General features: G+C 42.6%; 3 protein-coding genes across 7 annotated transcripts; 2 read left to right on the forward strand and 1 right to left on the reverse strand.

Annotated features, from left to right (window-relative positions):
- The first annotated feature begins 599 nt into the window (after positions 1 to 599).
- LOC134860731 (cyclic AMP-responsive element-binding protein 1-like) lies at positions 600 to 5,450 on the forward strand. Of its 4 annotated transcripts, none has more exons than XM_063877518.1 (8): positions 600 to 732; positions 1,720 to 1,813; positions 1,907 to 2,086; positions 2,294 to 2,394; positions 2,563 to 2,702; positions 2,784 to 2,960; positions 3,071 to 3,224; positions 3,458 to 5,450. In XM_063877518.1, the coding sequence occupies exons 2-8, from the start codon at positions 1,727 to 1,729 to the stop codon at positions 3,600 to 3,602; spliced, it is 984 nt and encodes a 327-aa protein (XP_063733588.1). In that variant the 5' UTR covers positions 600 to 732; positions 1,720 to 1,726; the 3' UTR covers positions 3,603 to 5,450. The 4 variants fall into 4 exon arrangements, with proteins under 4 accessions (XP_063733588.1, XP_063733590.1, XP_063733587.1 ...); XM_063877520.1 differs by having other exon boundaries at positions 1,940 to 2,086; XM_063877517.1 differs by having other exon boundaries at positions 652 to 900.
- Positions 5,065 to 6,994, reverse strand: mettl21a (methyltransferase 21A, HSPA lysine). The gene is made up of 3 exons (XM_063877521.1): positions 6,351 to 6,994; positions 6,161 to 6,272; positions 5,065 to 5,920 (listed from the first exon to the last, which is right to left on the reverse strand). Exons 1-3 carry the CDS (start codon positions 6,495 to 6,497, stop codon positions 5,520 to 5,522), a joined length of 660 nt encoding a protein of 219 aa, XP_063733591.1. The 5' UTR covers positions 6,498 to 6,994; the 3' UTR covers positions 5,065 to 5,519.
- A 1,154-nt stretch (positions 6,995 to 8,148) lies between these two features.
- Positions 8,149 to 12,725, forward strand: LOC134860734 (cyclin-Y-like protein 1). 2 transcript variants are annotated; one of them, XR_010165302.1, is made up of 11 exons: positions 8,149 to 9,080; positions 9,184 to 9,258; positions 9,345 to 9,379; positions 10,013 to 10,113; positions 10,477 to 10,512; positions 10,897 to 10,948; positions 11,031 to 11,150; positions 11,439 to 11,605; positions 11,698 to 11,860; positions 12,089 to 12,293; positions 12,459 to 12,725. XR_010165302.1 is itself a non-coding variant. In XM_063877522.1 (10 exons), the coding sequence occupies exons 1-10, from the start codon at positions 8,921 to 8,923 to the stop codon at positions 12,203 to 12,205; spliced, it is 1,026 nt and encodes a 341-aa protein (XP_063733592.1). In that variant the 5' UTR covers positions 8,150 to 8,920; the 3' UTR covers positions 12,206 to 12,725. The 2 variants fall into 2 exon arrangements, 1 of the variants encoding a protein (XP_063733592.1); XM_063877522.1 differs by having other exon boundaries at positions 8,150 to 9,080; positions 12,089 to 12,725.
- The last annotated feature ends 4,280 nt before the right edge of the window (positions 12,726 to 17,005 follow it).

The following is a 17,005-nucleotide window of genomic DNA, read 5'->3' on the forward strand; positions in this document are numbered from 1 at the left end:
GACCAGTCCCATTCACAGATAATTGATAATATCAGGCTGGGATAAATGAGAGATGAGCTAAGTGTAACATAATGGGGCAATGCTGACTATCATGGGGGGAATAAATAAAGAAGGAATTTGCTGCCACTATGTGGAGTATAAGAGAATTGCCATTTCAAATTTCGACAATATACAAGATATTTATAGAAAATAAAAATGTTTCTAAATCCAACATGTGATTCGCAATGAACTTACATATTAAAATAAAATATCTAAGTACGATACTTCATGTAATTTTGACATAAATAAACATTAAATTATTATAAAAAATATAATTTCTCATATCACATTTAACACTGAAAGCAGTGAACTATTTATATCATGTCCATTGTTCCTTCCAATGCCAAATATATGGATATCTGTAAATTATTTTTATTTTTTTAATAGATTTATACTTATAACACCTGGCGCATGCTCGGCTTCAGTGTCACAAACTCAAGCACTTCTCTCGGCTATCTCCGTGGTTTTTCAGCCTTACCTCGGTAACTTCCGTGACCTTTCCGGGTATCTCCGTGTTTATTCGGGTCCTGTCGACAGAGCTGATTTTCGCTTTCGTCGTCTCCCTCGTCCTCCTCTCCGTGTTGTTGTTCTCGGTGACGCGACGGAGGTGTAGCCTGACGCGGTCTCTTACGTGTCGGTCTGAATAAAAGTGGAGCTCCGTAGACCCGGGAGTGACGAAGCGAGTCTGTGTTGGTAAGAGGATACGCATCCGATGTTTGCTAAACAGATAGATGGCTGCCCAGAGAAGTTATTTTCGCCTAATATCCGCTCAAAGCCAACAAAGAGATCATGGCGGCGGTGTTGCAGAGGCTCTCAAAATGAGTCGGTCTCTGCAAGGCTCGCAGCACAACTGAGACATAGGTATTAATATGGGAGTGGGCTTGAATGTTTATTTTTCTTTTAATAAATTGTTTAGAAATGAGTTACAGAAGCAATCGTTCAAGTAAATGTATTCATGCTAATACTAACAATGTAAAAATGATCCAAACACTCGTAAGTGAAAGTGGGAGAAAAAAGGCTCTAGTTGCACACATAACTGGCATTCAATGCATGCAGACATTTCCCTCCATAAATGCTGACAGCTAGCAACCTAACGTTATTAGTTAAGTCAATGCAATGTTCATTCACAAGCAGTTGAATTGTGCAGCGAAGTGCCATACTGCTATACAGGCTGTTAAAAGTGGACAAAAAGAATTGCAATAGAGCCTTGATAAATGTTTAGTAAATGGCGGCTAAATGTGCTAGCATGCACTGCACTTCTATTAGCTAGCTTGTTAGCATGCTAACAGAATCAATGAAGCTCCTACTGCTGAAGCTAGCTAGCTAGCTACATGCTAACTGTACATTGGTAACACTCGAGGACATAGCTAGCCAGGCACTTTAGCATTCTGTGTTTATGTGTGTATCATATTTAAAATATTCACATTGATCTTATATTATTGATTATAGCAAATACCACAGGTGACGCACTGTTTTACCAATACGTATACGATGTTTTACTTGTGTATTGTATGCTAGCATGTTGAGCTAAGCCACACCCTCCTTTAGACCATCAACAACGCTGATGGACAGGGCTAACCTCACGAGTGTTTTCTGTACACCAAATACCTCATTATCACTGTTTGTGCTGCACTGTCCTGTTTAATCATGATGATGAGCAGTTTCTTACTTACTTTGCAGATTTTAAATGACAATGGAGGCTGGTGCAGACACACAGCAAAGTGGTGAAACAGTTGTCTCGGAGTCTGAGACCCAACAGATCACCCTGGCCCAGGTAAATCTTCAAAATAGTACTGTACACATTTCAATATAAGCTGCATTATACCTGTTGGAAATGAATTGATACTTGTGAGAACTTTGTACACAGATAGGGAATGACTCTGGGTTGTCATGGTTGCAGGCTTCTATAGCAGCTGGCCAGGTGACAACCAGTGGTCCTACAGTGACTCTCGTGCAGTTACCCAACGGTCAGACAGTGCAGGTGCACGGTGTAATCCAAGCTGCTCAGCCCTCTGTCATCCAGTCTCCACAAGTCCAGACAGTACAGGTGAGAGACAATCCTTATGCATTCATTATGGTTTTATTACAGTTGGTTATAATTTAGTTTTTTACTATAAAGAATATCATTTTCTTTGTGTGCACATATGGACTTTTTGCTATTGTATAAAGAAATGGTGCTCAACACATATCAGTTTTTTAGTAATGACAGCTGTTCACATAAAAATGAATTTTAATGATTATTGTTTTTCTACAGATCTCAACTGTTGCTGAGAGCGAGGACTCTCAGGAATCTGTTGATAGTGTTACAGATTCTCAGAAGAGGAGAGAGATCCTGTCCAGAAGACCTTCTTATAGGTCTGTGTAACATCTTATCTTTGGGGTTTTTATGTCTGAATTTAGAAAGATAATAACTGATGCTCTTTCATTTCATAAATTATTGTAAGCTTTATGCAAAAACCTTAACTTGCTCTACAAATTGTCAAAAGTTTGCTGAGATATCGCTGTGATTGTCCCCGTCTACAGGAAAATTTTGAACGATTTATCGTCGGACGCTCCCGCAGTGCCTCGAATCGAAGAAGAGAAATCGGAGGACGACTCGGTCCCCGCCATCACAACGGTCACCATGCCCACTCCCATCTATCAGACCAGCAGTGGCCAGTACAGTGAGTACTTTTAAATGTGCATTGGATTTACAGAGTAAGTTAATTTGACACTGATTATAACACTATAATGTCCCTCTGCAGTTGCCATCACCCAGGGTGGGGCCATCCAGCTGGCCAATAACGGCACAGATGGAGTACAGAGCCTGCAGACGCTGACCATGGCCAATGCAGCCCAGTCGGGGGCCACCATCCTGCAGTACGCCCAGACCAGCGACGGCCAGCAGATCCTGGTGCCTAGCAACCAAGTGGTTGTACAAGGTGAGGAAAACTGTCCTTGTTCTGCTGAAGCATTATTAGGGAGAATTGAAGAGTTTTGAAAAACAGTTGCAATGAGTTTTGCTTTAATTTCTGTATCTCTTCTCTGTCAGCTGCCTCTGGTGACGTCCAGGCCTATCAGATCCGCACAGCCCCCACCAGCGCCATCACACCCGGGGTCGTCATGGCGACCTCGCCCGCAATGGGCACAGGAGGAGGCACTGAGGAAGTCACGCGCAAAAGGGAAGTCCGACTAATGAAAAACAGGTAAGGGTGTCATGAAGTTCACTTAATAGTTTGTACTTTTGTGGTTAAAGCTGTTCTGTTTCTGGAAATAAGTTCTATATCAGCAAGTTTATTTTATTCTATTTTATTTGTGTTTTCCTAATTGAGTTAATGTTCCATGCAACATAGAAGAAGCTAGGCCATACAGGTAATTGTAGCCTATGTTCAGACCTTAACCACAGGCATAAACTCACACATATCCTACTGTCACTTAGGGAGGCGGCCCGCGAGTGCCGCAGGAAGAAGAAGGAGTACGTCAAGTGTCTGGAAAACCGCGTGGCCGTGCTGGAGAACCAGAACAAAACCCTCATCGAGGAACTGAAAGCCCTCAAAGACTTGTACTGCCACAAATCTGAGTAGAAACAACAGCACGTGCCTGCCAGAGGGGGGGGGGGGTGGGCACAGCAAGCGTCTGTCCCCATGTACAGAGACTCGGCACAGGAGCCATGCATCTGGGTGCCACGCCCCCTTTTTCTACTCTTATGCTTTCTTTTTAAAAACTACAGTAAAGTGACTCACCAGGATTAGAAAACACACACTCTCACTTCATGAAAGGGCAGAGGAATGTTCAGAACGGACGTGGAGGAGACACCATCTACAGGGTCCTTGTGGGGAACACACAATGAGGCTGTTCCTCTTCCTCTTCTTTTTTGTTGCAACGCCACCAAAGGGAAGCATTCCAGTCACTGGTGCCTGGATACACACCAGCAACAGGGAGCGGCTGCACTACCATCGCCAATGACCATTTTACAGGTGAATCTCCCCAAGACTCTTTGAGAGAGGCGACGTTTGAAATCGTAACCGATCTCTCTATCACTCGCATTAACTTCTGTTACTAACGCTTCGAAATGTAGACAGGCCGTGTCAGAGGACATTTTATCTTTTTTAGCTGCGTTTTGTTTCATGTATCAGATTATCAGCTTGCATAATGCCATTTTATTTTTACTTTGCCTTGATATGGGATGAACAAAAAATGTAATCAGTATGTTTGGGTTGTAAAATGGTTTTCATGTTAAATGCAGCTTTAAGGACACATTGCAAAGTACTCAAAAGCTCTCATTTACCGTTACAGATTTCTTTACGGTTGTTTCTGATGCATGTTCACAAACATATGAATAAAGGCTCATTGTTTTTGATTTCGGGACAGGTCGAATTGTTTCGAACATTTGGATTAAATTGAAATGCAGCTCATGCTAGTATGTATACAACAAAAAAATGGTTAAACTAGTTTGTGTTAAAACTGTTTTCATAATGTTTTTGTATGAAGGATTTTCTGAAATCCATTTTTTAAAGCTACATGAGTTTAAAAATGTGCCTATTAGTAATGGGCATTCCATCCGAGTTATTTTTAGAACCGCTCATCCTAACACTTAATAGGGCTTTCCCCCTAATGCACTACAGTGTTAATTACACTTTTTAAGTTTGATTCATTACTTCCTAGATTATTTTTTAATGCAAATCAAAAACAATGAGCCTTACTTCTTTACAATGAAATAAATACTTTGTCTCCATGTTTGTTAAACACATTCGAGGCACATCGCCCGTCACTGGAATCAGAGATCGCTTAATATGTTATACTGTCTTTGAAAATGTAATGTCACATGTGGATTTCTGCAAAGTTGAAAAGTCCTGGGGTTCAGGTTGGTTTGTAATAAGAATACCTGGGCCCATCTATGTACCATAGTGGGGTCGAGGTCTGTGAAGGCATCAGCAAGAGGCTGTCTCCAAATTCTGTTTACAGGAAGTGGGATGCACACTTTCCTTGCTTAAACAATCCTACCACATTTCATACACCAGGAAAATCCTACCACTGCTCATCACAAAGTGTCCATCTGCATTTTATTGCTGATTAATTATCAAGGCATTATCATGCATCGTATGGGACGGTTTTAGATATGTGGAGTGTCCGTTCTCATCCAGAACGTCTGGATTACACCTATCAAATCAAGAAGAGGATTAAGTGCGAGCAATTCAAATGGACTTCTTCACCGCGAACAAAAATGTCATCACAATGGAATGCCATGTCGTATTATGTTAGGTATTATGTATAGTCATGACATAGTATGCTTTTTTTTAATGTTGCTTATCATTAATTTTGTATTCACACTTTCTAAATGTCAGCACCAACTTGTATAATACAGTGCATTATGTTAGAGCTATTCAAATATTTACATTTTTGGCAGCTGTTAATAAATGTGTTTCTGGTAATCTTTGTTTATTTTATTGGATTCTTATCAGTATTTTATTACAAAGACCGTCAATGAATGAAAACTGATGTCACAAATCCTTCCGAGGTGGCACTTTCCAAGATTTATACACATGGATGTCCCTCTGTTTGTCGTAGTAGACCTCTTCTACGGTGAAACGCTGCTTCAGCATGCTCAAAAAGTCTGTATCTCGCTTGTAGCGGATCTTGCAGGCCAGTAAGACCACGGAAGTGTCCGAACACAGGTGCTCCAGAGTCTGCAGCAGCGGCACAAAGGTGTCCTCCAGGTAAACGATGTCTGCTCCCAGCACCACATCATAACCCCCTGCTGTGTAACGTTCAAGGCCCTCACCCCAAGTCAGCTCTGACACAGCCACTGATCCTTCGGAGTCCTGGGGTAGGTTTGCCTTCACGTTTGCAGACAGGAAGTCCAGGGCAGGCTCTCTGTCCGTGATGGTCACTCTTTTTGCACCTAAGAAGGTTACATAAGGGTTTTATAAAAGCGTAAAGTGCAAATGTATGGGTTATATGGTATGTTTATTGTCCCCTAGTCAAGCTTCCTATAGCTTTTGGGGACCATTTCACATGTCTCCATTATATCTTATGATCTTATTTTTTTTAAATGTGGCAATAGTTGATGATGACTGTTAAAAATGAGATATTAAATGGCTAGTTTTCATATTTCTGACTGTTTCATGGACAGTGAACTCACCAAGCAGTGCTGCGACAATTCCCACCAATCCAGTACCAGCTCCGAGTTCAATGACCTCCTTCCCCTTCAACTCCACCTTCCCCATCTCCAGGTATATGCACATAACAACAGCCTGGGAGGAAATACGTAATATGATTTTAGTCAAACAATTAGACGTTAGCACTCGTGTCATCACCAATGTGCCACTTACCGCATCCCATACAACGGCTGCTACCCCGAGTTTCTTCCAGTCCTGGGTAAGATGGAGGTCATGGTTAGCAAAGCGAAACTGTGCTGATGAATTATGGAGTTTCGAAAGGGCAGGTAACGGATTTTCTACGTATGGGACCAGAGCCATGCTTTTAAAAAGGGGTAGAAACTAGTACACAACGGTCATATTTTACCTGTCACTTTACTCATGCGCAGTGTGGTTCTTCTTCTTCTGTGGTGTTCTTCTTCTTCTTCTTGTTTTTACGGTTGTATTGGGGCTGGCAACCAGCATTAAAGATGCCTTACCGCCATCTACAGCAATGAAGGGCGGACCAGAATTACCAACCCTAAAATATAAACTAACGCATTTTGGAAAATAATAATAATCTTTATTAAATCCGTAGGTCTTTAATGAGTGTATTAATAGTCCCTGTCTAATATATCTTTGAGAGCCGGTTGTTCCACTCCAAGCCTCCTGACTTCTGAAACTCTTTGGTATTTGTGAGGCGACTGGCTCTTTTACTGAGTCAATGCCGCCATCTTCTGGTGGTTCCATGTACTTCAGTGCCACATTCTTTGAAATCCTGCTGTCGTCTTTCTTCTAAAATATCATAACAATTCCCCCCTCTTTTAGGGACAACTTGACAGTTTTGCATTATTAAACATTATTGCATATTTGTAAGTCTCATTTCCCAGCTCACTCCTCATCAATGAGCGATTTCAACGAATCATGTAAAAGCTGGCTAAAGTGACCAATGGGAAAGCCTGGTTTTAAAATGGGCGTGTCCGCAAAGGATTTCCTCAACGGCTGTGTTTTCTATTTAATTAGGGGGGCGGTGCCTGCAGATCAAGCCCACTAGTTATGTAAAGCTCACAGCACATAGCACCAACACAGTTTCCGTTGTACCTGCGTTCCTGTACACAAAATAAAAGCAAAGAAATCTGGAAATAGCAGAATATTAAAGCTGCATCATACAGTTTTAAACTTGACGTGAGGGAAATGTCCAATTCAGAACCATGATGCTTATTGTGTTACAAATATATCTGCATTTAACCAGCCAGTTATTGTGCAGCGCCCGGGGCCTTGCTCAAGCAGGGCCTAGGAGGTGAACTGGGACCTCTCCAAGTAGCAGTCCACCTTCCATATTTGCAAGTCTGTTCGGGGACTTGAACCGGCGACCCTACGATTCCCAGTCCAAGCCCCTACTCACTGAGCCACTGCTGGACAGTATGTTTAAATACAATGTTACACATGATTGTTTAACACTATTAAAAATAGATATTAAGCTGCATCCCCCTTTCTGTTCTCTCTCTCTCTTTCCTCACTGCACAGGTGCACCTGATCTCCACTAATCACCAGGATAAAAGGAGGCTAGGGGAGCAGGAGCGTTCTCTACCTCTGCTGCCAGGCACTGCAGCACTTCGTTATCCTTAGTTTAAAATGTTATGCTTTATTTTGTTCTTTGCATTGAAAGAGTAATGTTTGTGTAAATTCTCCCAGGTTTTGGTGTGAAATATATGTTGCGGGTCACAACCTGAGCCACATGTGTTGTTGATCATTTATTTTTTCTTTCACAGGTTTCTAAATGTAAAAGTTCTTTCTTTCAAAGTATTATAAGATGGTTATTATTTTAGGAAATTCTTCTTATTGAACGTACAATTTGAACAAATTAACCAAATTGTAAAAATCATGATTTTCAAATATAGATAAATAGATATATATAAATGACATTTCCTTACATAGAAATAAAGAAATCAGCTCACACATTGCCATATAAAAAAATCTACGTCACTAAATGAGATGTTTTAACCATGCCACCATCAAAAACAGGAGGACCTTTACTTTGAAAAGCTGCAGCCGGAAGTTACCTCTGAACTTTCATTGCTGCGTTGAATTTGACATCCAAGACGTGTCTCCTGCAAATGCGACGAGATGAGAGCTAACGTTGGCTACCTCTTAAAAATTCCAAAACTCGTTATCTTTTCACGTATCTAGGGATCCCTGGAGTGGTTTCCAGTTAGGTAATGTAAAGCTTAATTGTGTAGATAAGCCTTTAAGTGTGACAGGGACTATAGCTGCAGTAAAATATGGATTATTCCATTCAAGCCAGGAATGGATTGAGCTGCGAAAGCTAGCATTAGCCGGCTAGCTATGGAGGGAGCTAGAGGAGCCTGTGACTTTGTATGTTAGCTTTTATTCAATAACATGAGCTAATATTAGTCATTTAACGCCCAAAGAGTATTACATTCACGCATGTTGTTGTTATTAAAGTGCTCCAGTGCTATGCTGCGCACACGCCCTGAAAATGTCAGCTGTCCTGCACATACTGCAGACATCCAGTGGGCTGTCATTAAATCCCATTCTACTCTGAAGCAGGATTCTTCACTTTGCTGCCAAAAATACAGGCTAGACTGGGCCCTTGTAAACTAAATGCTTTATCTGAACAGTCAGTCAGCTTTAGATCGGGGTTTCTTTCATTGACTGCCAGTTAGAGGATTTAGATTAAACCTAAGCTGCAGGAGTTGTATGGGAAACATTGCTGGCTGTAGCAGGACTGTTGTAGGTCAAACATGGGAGGTTCGGTGTCTTGCTGCATCTCTCCTGGAGAGAGTCCCAAGATCCACAGGAGGGAGGTGGAACTGGAGGAGTGTCCCATCACCACCACTGAGGATGTGAGCGAGGACACTGGCACCTACCTGCAGCACATCAGCGACAGGGAGCTCCCGGACGGTGGGTGGTGAATCCCTTGGCTGCTTATTTAGGACACTTGGCAACATAGATCATTATGGTAAGTCTGAGGACAAACTGATTCAGGATTTTATCGTTCTTACAGAGCTGGCCCAAGAGTCAAACCCATCAGATCACCCCAGAGCCAGCACCCTCTTCCTCAACAAGTCGCAGACAGACGGTCAGCATTTCCCTGCTAAAGGCGTCACCATTAATATGTTTTTACCATTCTCCTAAACCCACTGACTTTTTGTTCTTCTTCTTCAGTGCGTGAGAAGAGGAAAAGCAACTACTTGAATCATGTAAGTGACGGGTCTGGGTGTATGTGACGCTTACATTTGAAATCCACTTGGGCAAAATCTGAAGACATTTGAACCAGAAATGCCTTTTTAATTCAATATTTAAAAGGATGGTTTGGATGTATTGCAGTGGGGCTTTTTTAAGGCACTTATCCACAGTCTATGGCGATCCACGTGGTCCCAGTAGACCACATTGCAGCTAAGCAATGTACTGCTGTGTTTGTGGGAGCAGCATCACATTTTTTGGCAACCAAAATAAAGCAACACCAAGACTTAATTTATTTCGTAATGCGCATTACAGTTTCAGATGGCAGTGTTTAACCAAAGCCTTCAGCCAGCCTTGCTTTTCCTATGCAACTACACTCCTTTGAAAAGAAAACAGTGTTTTACCTCCCAATAACCGGGGGTTGTTGGTCCAGCCTTGCCTTAATTAGTTTGTTGTAAGTTATTGGATGAGTGTTTTTGTTCTGATCCACCAAAATCAAGTCTTAACAAACAAACCACCTTTTTATTATTGGTTGAAAAACATTCCTAACCCCAGTCTCTGCAGGTGACTATGGGGAAGTACCTCATCCAAACTTTAACAAGTATCCCTCCACTCATTTTAAGCATCCTCTATTCCCTCCTCTCTGGCAGATGTCCCCTGGGCTGCTGACAAAGAAGTACAGTTCCTGCTCTACAATATTCATCGATGACAGCACAGTCAGCCAGCCCAACCTCAAGAGCACGATCAAATGGTAAGTGAGTTTCCCTCGCGTCTGAAATACCTTCACAGAAGTAGATTCTATTTTGTACTTCTGCTTTCCTTGTGAGCAAATGTTGGTCATGAGACAAGGAAAGAGTCAAGGTGTTTGTCCTTTTAAATTATTTCAACTATTCTGCTGCGAGCTGACACGCTAACCTGTTGTTAGCATTGTCTTAGATCTGCCTCTTTGCTAAAATGCAGAGAAAATATCAACATGTCCTTCAGCCCCATTCCAACACACGTGATGCATATCAGCCGGTAAAGTTAACGGCGGATATTGGGAGACATGCAGGAGAGGATGAAAATCGCATGCAGTGGTTCACGGTTTATCACTGTCGGTTTCTCTTTGTTCCAGCGTTGCATTGGCCATGTACTATCACATAAAGAACAGGTAAGACCAGTTTGTCTATCATAAATTCCTCCTCTTATGTGTTTTTGTTTTTTAACACTGTTTCATCTTCATCTCCGTTATCATTATTACAATTGTGGTAGGGGCCAGGTTAGTCGGTCAGTTAGTAAGGGAGCCAGTGAGGTCGTCAGTTAGTGAGGTAGTTAGTCAGTTTGAAGGTTTTATGGACCTATTATGGTTTTCTGATTATACATATGAAGTCAAATAGATAAATGTGTTCATCATATCATTGAAATGCCATTTAGTGTTAGGCTGAAGTGAGAAAACAAACATATTCAAACCCCCACAGGTGTGTCATTTGGTACAATTGGGAAATCAATCATATAGTATGCACATTTAACATTGCTTCATGTCCTTCCCCTGCAGAGATTCAAACCGCTCGCTGGACATATTCGACGAGAAGAAGCACCCTCTGACGGTGAGTTGAGGCGTTGGATCACAGCGAGGAGAAATGCACTGTTTGCTCTGAGCCGATTGACCAATGACCTTCTGCCCAACAGCGGGAAAAGGTTCCAGACGACTACTCGGTGGTGGACCCCGAACACAAACTCATCTACCGCTTCATACGAACGCTCTTCAGCTCAGCGCAGCTCACTGCTGAGTGCGCCATCGTCACTCTGGTGAGTTTACTGCAGATTCACACCCTCTCGTCTCCATCACTGTCACCCCTTTCACATCTACGGCAAACCTGAAATCATCCAGACATTACAAGGGAGAAGTCATTTACTCAAAGAAACAATTAAAATGTTCATCTGGAAAGACGACGAGATCAGGAACTCTTGGATTGTAAGGACCAATGCAAAAATCTAAGTATTGATACAAAACGGGTATTTGACATCGTTTCCTGCCCCCTGCACACGGCTACTGTTATATATGTTCTATAAACCTGAAGGTATGTTCTGTGTTAGGTATACCTGGAAAGGCTGTTGACATACGCTGAGATGGACATCTGTCCCTGTAACTGGAAGCGGATCGTTCTGGGCGCCATCCTGCTGGCCTCCAAGGTCTGGGACGACCAGGCTGTGTGGAACGTCGACTACTGCCAGATCCTCAAAGACATCACGGTGGAGGACATGTGAGTGTTGCCTTTCAGCCATGAAATAACCGCTCCACTGCTGCAGCCCAATGCGGCTCCACTCGAGGAGATTCATGTTGTGTTCCCTGCAGGAACGAGATGGAGCGTCACTTCCTGGAGCTGCTGCAGTTTAACATCAACGTCCCGGCCAGCGTCTACGCCAAGTATTACTTCGACCTGCGCTCGCTGGCGGACGAAAACAACCTCAGCTTCCCCCTGGAGCCGCTGAGCAACAAGCGGGCCCAAAAGCTGGAGGTGAGGATGCTTTCGAAATCTGGCCCGTCTCGTTGTTTTGTTTTAGTAACCAGGGTTGGGAGGGTTACTTGAGATATCATAATGGATTATATTTGTTGTTAAATGTTGTCAGAGATCCTTCATTAGTCCCACAACTGGGAAATGTAGTGTGGCATATCACTTTTTATTTCAAAAAGTTTTGTAATCCTGTTAATAATCTCTATTTTCTATGCATCTCTTTGTCTCTAGGCCATCTCCAGGCTGTGCGAGGACAAGTACAAAGACCTGAGTAAATCATCTATGAGGAGGTCCGTCAGTGTAGACAACATGGTCGGAATCAAGAACTCCCACGCTGTCCTGTCTTAGGCCTCCGTAGGTGGAGCAACGAGCTGAAAGTAAAGATGGAGGATGTCACGGCACCTTCAAGAGACCGTCGCCAAGAGACTGTTCCAAAGTATATGATATCACTAACTGAAAAGTTCCATTACAAAACTTTTCGGAGCTTTAAACATATCTCTAAAGTATAACGAATGAAGTCTGTGTTCATTCCAAAGACCTTCAGCTACCCTTCCTTCAAAGCATGACCATTTCTTGAAATATGTTTTCACGTTTCTTTCAGAAATAGACTTTGGAAGGAATCTGCATGAAAATGCCTCCTGAAGTCACAAACTGAGGACCTCATCTTCTCTTTTTTTTCATATCAGCCGATCATTTGAGGATTCATTTCAGCTCACCTTTATTCACATGACTGTCTTGAGCCACCCTGTGGAGTGGCTCTGCACATGGACAGAGAGTAGTCTTTGTTTTGCTTACTGTGTAGGCACCTATAGCTGTGAAATGTACAAGACTTTATTTAATTCAAATAAAATATCAGTCGCTGTTTAAATCTCGAGGCTGCCTACATGGAACAATGTGGGGGTTTTCTTTGCTGGAGCTTTCTTGACTACGATGCTTGAAAGAAGATGATGGCTGCCACAATATACAGTGGAGGAAATAAGTATTTGATCCGCTGCCAATTTCGTTAGTTTACCCACTTACAAAGACATGAACAGTGTAGTTTATTTACATGGTAGACAGAATATCCAAAAACAAATCCAGAAATGTACATTAAAAAAAACATGTACTGTAAATTAATTAGCATTTAATTGGGGGGAAATAAGTATTTGATCCCCTTGCAAATCATGGCTTAGTTCTTGGTGGAGAAAGCCTTGTCGGACAGCACAGAGGTCAGATGCTTCTTGTAGTTGGTCACCAGGTTTGCTTACATCTCAGGAGGGATTTTGGTCCTCTCCTCTCTGCAGATTTGGAGGCTGATGCTTAGCCACTGAAGCTTCAGCTCCCTCCACAGATTTTCTATGGGATGGAGACCAGCTAGGCCCCTCCATCACCTTAATGGGCTTCTTCTGTAGCCACTCCTTAGGAGCCTTGGCCGTATGTTTTGGTTCATTGTCGTGCTGGAAGACCTATCCATGTCCCATTTTCAGTGTCCTGGCTGAGGGAAGGAGGTTATCAGCCAATATGTTATGGTACCTGGCCCCCTCGATGCGATGAATCCCCCCCCCCCCCCCCCAAAAGCATCATGTCTCCACCTCCATGCTGGACGCTGGGGATGGTGTTCTTGGGGTCATAGTCATCACTTCTCTTCCTCCAAACACGACATGTGGAGTTGACGCCAAAGGTCTTGATTCTGGTCTCGTCTGATACATCACGCCTTCTCTGAATCCTTCAGAGGATCGCTGGCAGACTTCAGACGGCCTGTACGTGGGCCTTCTTGAGCAGGGGACCCTTGCGGGCGCTGCAGGATTTTAGTCCATTACGGCGCAGTGTGTTACCAATAGTTTTCTTGGTGACTGTGGTCCCAGCTGCCTTCAGATCATTAACCAGTCCCTCCTGTGTAGTTATTGATCATTGATCGTGAAGCCCCAGACCAAGGGAGATTGATGGTCATTTTGTGCTTCTTCCATCTTCTAAAAATCAAACCAGTTGTCTCTTTCTCACCAAGCTGCTTGCTGGTGGTCTTGTGTTCTATCCCAGCCTTGTGCAGGTCTACGATCTTGTCGCTGATGTCCTTAGACATTAGTTCCACCATGATCACAAGACCTGTCTTTGGTGGAGAGGTTGTAATCTGATGTATTGACTGTGGACAGGTGTCTTTTATCCAGGTAACGAGTTGACATCTTTCTTAAAGGGAGAGGACTTATTTAGTTGTTGGTTGCAAGGGGATCAACTAATTATTTCCCCCAATGAAACGCAAATCTATTTCTATCTTTATTTTAATGCACATTTCTGGATTCATTGTTTCATATTCTGTCTCACTGTTCAAATAAACCTACCCTAAAAATGACAGACTGTTCATTTCTTTGTAAGTGGGTAAACTAACTAAATTGGCAGGGTATCAAATGTCAGAAGTGCTTTACCATTTATCCCTTTATTGTTCTGTCGAGAAGGGAAGGGAAAAAACAGCAGGAATTATGCAACCCTTTCAATATTATACTGCTGTTTTTGTTTTCTTAGAGTTGTAATGGCACCGTAGTTCTTGAATCGGACTCCATTTCAATAGGATAATGCACTTTAGACGATTTAGATTGATAATTCAATGAACCAAAGTAAACGATCCCTACAAAATATGCCTTTCCATTATATTTGAAAAGGCACATTTTTAAAGTTAATAGCAGGAAAACTGTATTATACCTTTTTAATAAAGGTAAAAAAGACTTGTGATGTGATTGAAGGAAGTACCTTGACATTTTTTATAGAGGTTTTTCCGATAACATATGCAAACATGCGCTCATTGATTCATTCGTGGCCCCTCCTCCTCACAATTACTCTGCTCATGACCTGCGTCCCTTCTCACGGCAACTGGTGTTCTACCTTGAGTGATGGATGAGCCTCTGAATTCCTCATACAGCCCTGTCTCTGACACATCCAACGAGACAGCTACCGTCGGCTTGAGTGAAGACGTGGTTAAAATGTCCACCTGTCTCTCCTGGGATTTCTCTTTCTCGGACAAAACTTTCCTGACTTTGTTTCATGTGCAGCCAACGGATTCCTCCTTTTTCTGACATCGAGATACAAGCACCTCTTGTGGCAACTTCAGTTCATTCTGCTGAAAAACATATCGGCTTGTGGCATAGGGCTAACTTTGCTTACCGCTTCCGTTGTACTGACGTCTATCTCGCGCAAGCAAACTCAGATCTATGGCTGCTGGTGCATTGCACAGTTCTGTATCATACGGTGTTTTGTCCTCACTGCCCAGATGACCTTGGCTCTAATGGCCGTTGAACGCTACATATTTATTTGCCATGGCATCCACTACCTCAGGATGATCAACACCTGCAGTGTTCACGTTAGCACCGGCCTACATGGAGGGATAGTGGTGAGCTTGCATGAGGGGGTCTTCCTACAGCCAACCAGCGGGCTCCTGTGCGATGCTCTCACCATGAGGGAGCACATCACACTTTCCCACAGAGAATTCATGGTGCTGATTGTTCCCCCATCCCTTCTAACAAATGTTTGCGTATTGTCCGTGTGCTACTGCTACGGGTGCATGTATGGTACAGCCCTCAGGGTGAACTCTGAAGCGCAGTAACCACAGAGCCAACCGCACCGTGGGTTTCTACTTTTTGATGTTTCTGCTGCAGCTCCTGCTGGCCTTATTATTTTTCCTTCTCATGATCTCTGGGAAGAGAAAAGTGTCCTCCTGTGTGAAAATCACTGCCTTGGTTACACCGCTTCTATTAATCATTCCTCCATGGGCGCATGCAGCATCCCGTCTCATACGAACCCCGCAGATTAGGCGACTAATCTTTTCTACAAGAATTGAAGAGGTGGAAGTGTTTCATCACAGCAGGAGTGACGGGATAGAAAATCACCAGCAAACCTGAGCAGGAGAACTATCTCCTCCTTCACCTGGTTGTGTTTCACCTTCTATTTCTGAGGACTAACAGTAGTATCAGACCGGTTTCAGGTGTCCCGAACACTGCTTCAATGTGATCATATTTCTCAACTCAAACTCAAAGAAACACAAGACTGTTTTGGTAAACGTCATTACATTTCAATGAGCTAACACTTTATTCCAAAGTAAATTAAGATAAATAAACAGTAAATGATTTGGTAAGTTTGTAGGTTCAATAGAAAAGGGCAGATTGTGCTAATAGTATTGTGTATATTGAGTCAAATGTATTGATTGATCGCTAAGTTTTAAGGTTAAATATCCTAATGTGTATTTGGAATTTGTAATGTTACGTTTTATGGACTCTCTTTTTGTCAGTGTTACTTATATTAGTTTACATCAAACTTTCATCAGAGTGTTTTTATGCAGATACATAATTAAAGGCATTTGTTGGATCAACCTTTAGCCTCAGCTGTAATAATTGGCCCAAATACATCCAACAGTATATTGTCTATCTTTTCCTAACCTCAACTACCTTTTCACTTGTACACATTGAGGGGATTTTCTTTTTGCTTTTTACAGGAGAACCCTATTACTGGTAGATGCACAATCGTAGTACCTGTTTGTGAGCACAGAGAGGCACTGCTGCAGTTTGTAAGGCACGCGGTCAGACTGCAGGCATGAGATAAGTCTGTGTGTTAATGCGACACCCTCTCCTCTCTCCCGAGCTCTGGTGCAGCTTGCTTGCATCTCGGCCAGGAAAAAAACATAGACACACTCAGGCGTTTTTCATCTGAGCTTTTCAGATAAAGACTCCCGAAGGTTTGAATCAATTGGCATTATTCACGACAAATAAGAGGGGCGGAAACATCCCATTTTATATTCTACTTATTTCTGATGGGACAAATGGAAAAGCCCAATTAGATAAAACTGGAGAGATGTATTGTTGAAGGTCTTACTTCCAATTAAATGCACGTTCATTTCTAAGGAATCTAATGTCTGTATGTCGGTGTACCACCCTCAGTGTAACAAATACTTGACTCACATCATCGCAGGTACATGAAAACTGTCATAGGGCGAAATGAATAGTGTGTGTGCATGTACGCTTGTGACTGTGTGTGTATCCTGTTGGGATCACGGTGTCAGCGCAGCTTCATTAATCTCTCAGCATCATGGGACTTGTCTGAACTCTAAAAGAGGGCTGGAGAGAACAAGCTGCCCCCCCTGGGAGTCACTCCGTTTACCCTCCACACACGCGGGTCACTCCTCATATC

This window comes from Eleginops maclovinus, chromosome 24 (genome assembly GCF_036324505.1).
Source record: "Eleginops maclovinus isolate JMC-PN-2008 ecotype Puerto Natales chromosome 24, JC_Emac_rtc_rv5, whole genome shotgun sequence".
In the NCBI taxonomy this organism is placed as follows: Eukaryota; Metazoa; Chordata; class Actinopteri; order Perciformes; family Eleginopidae; genus Eleginops; species Eleginops maclovinus.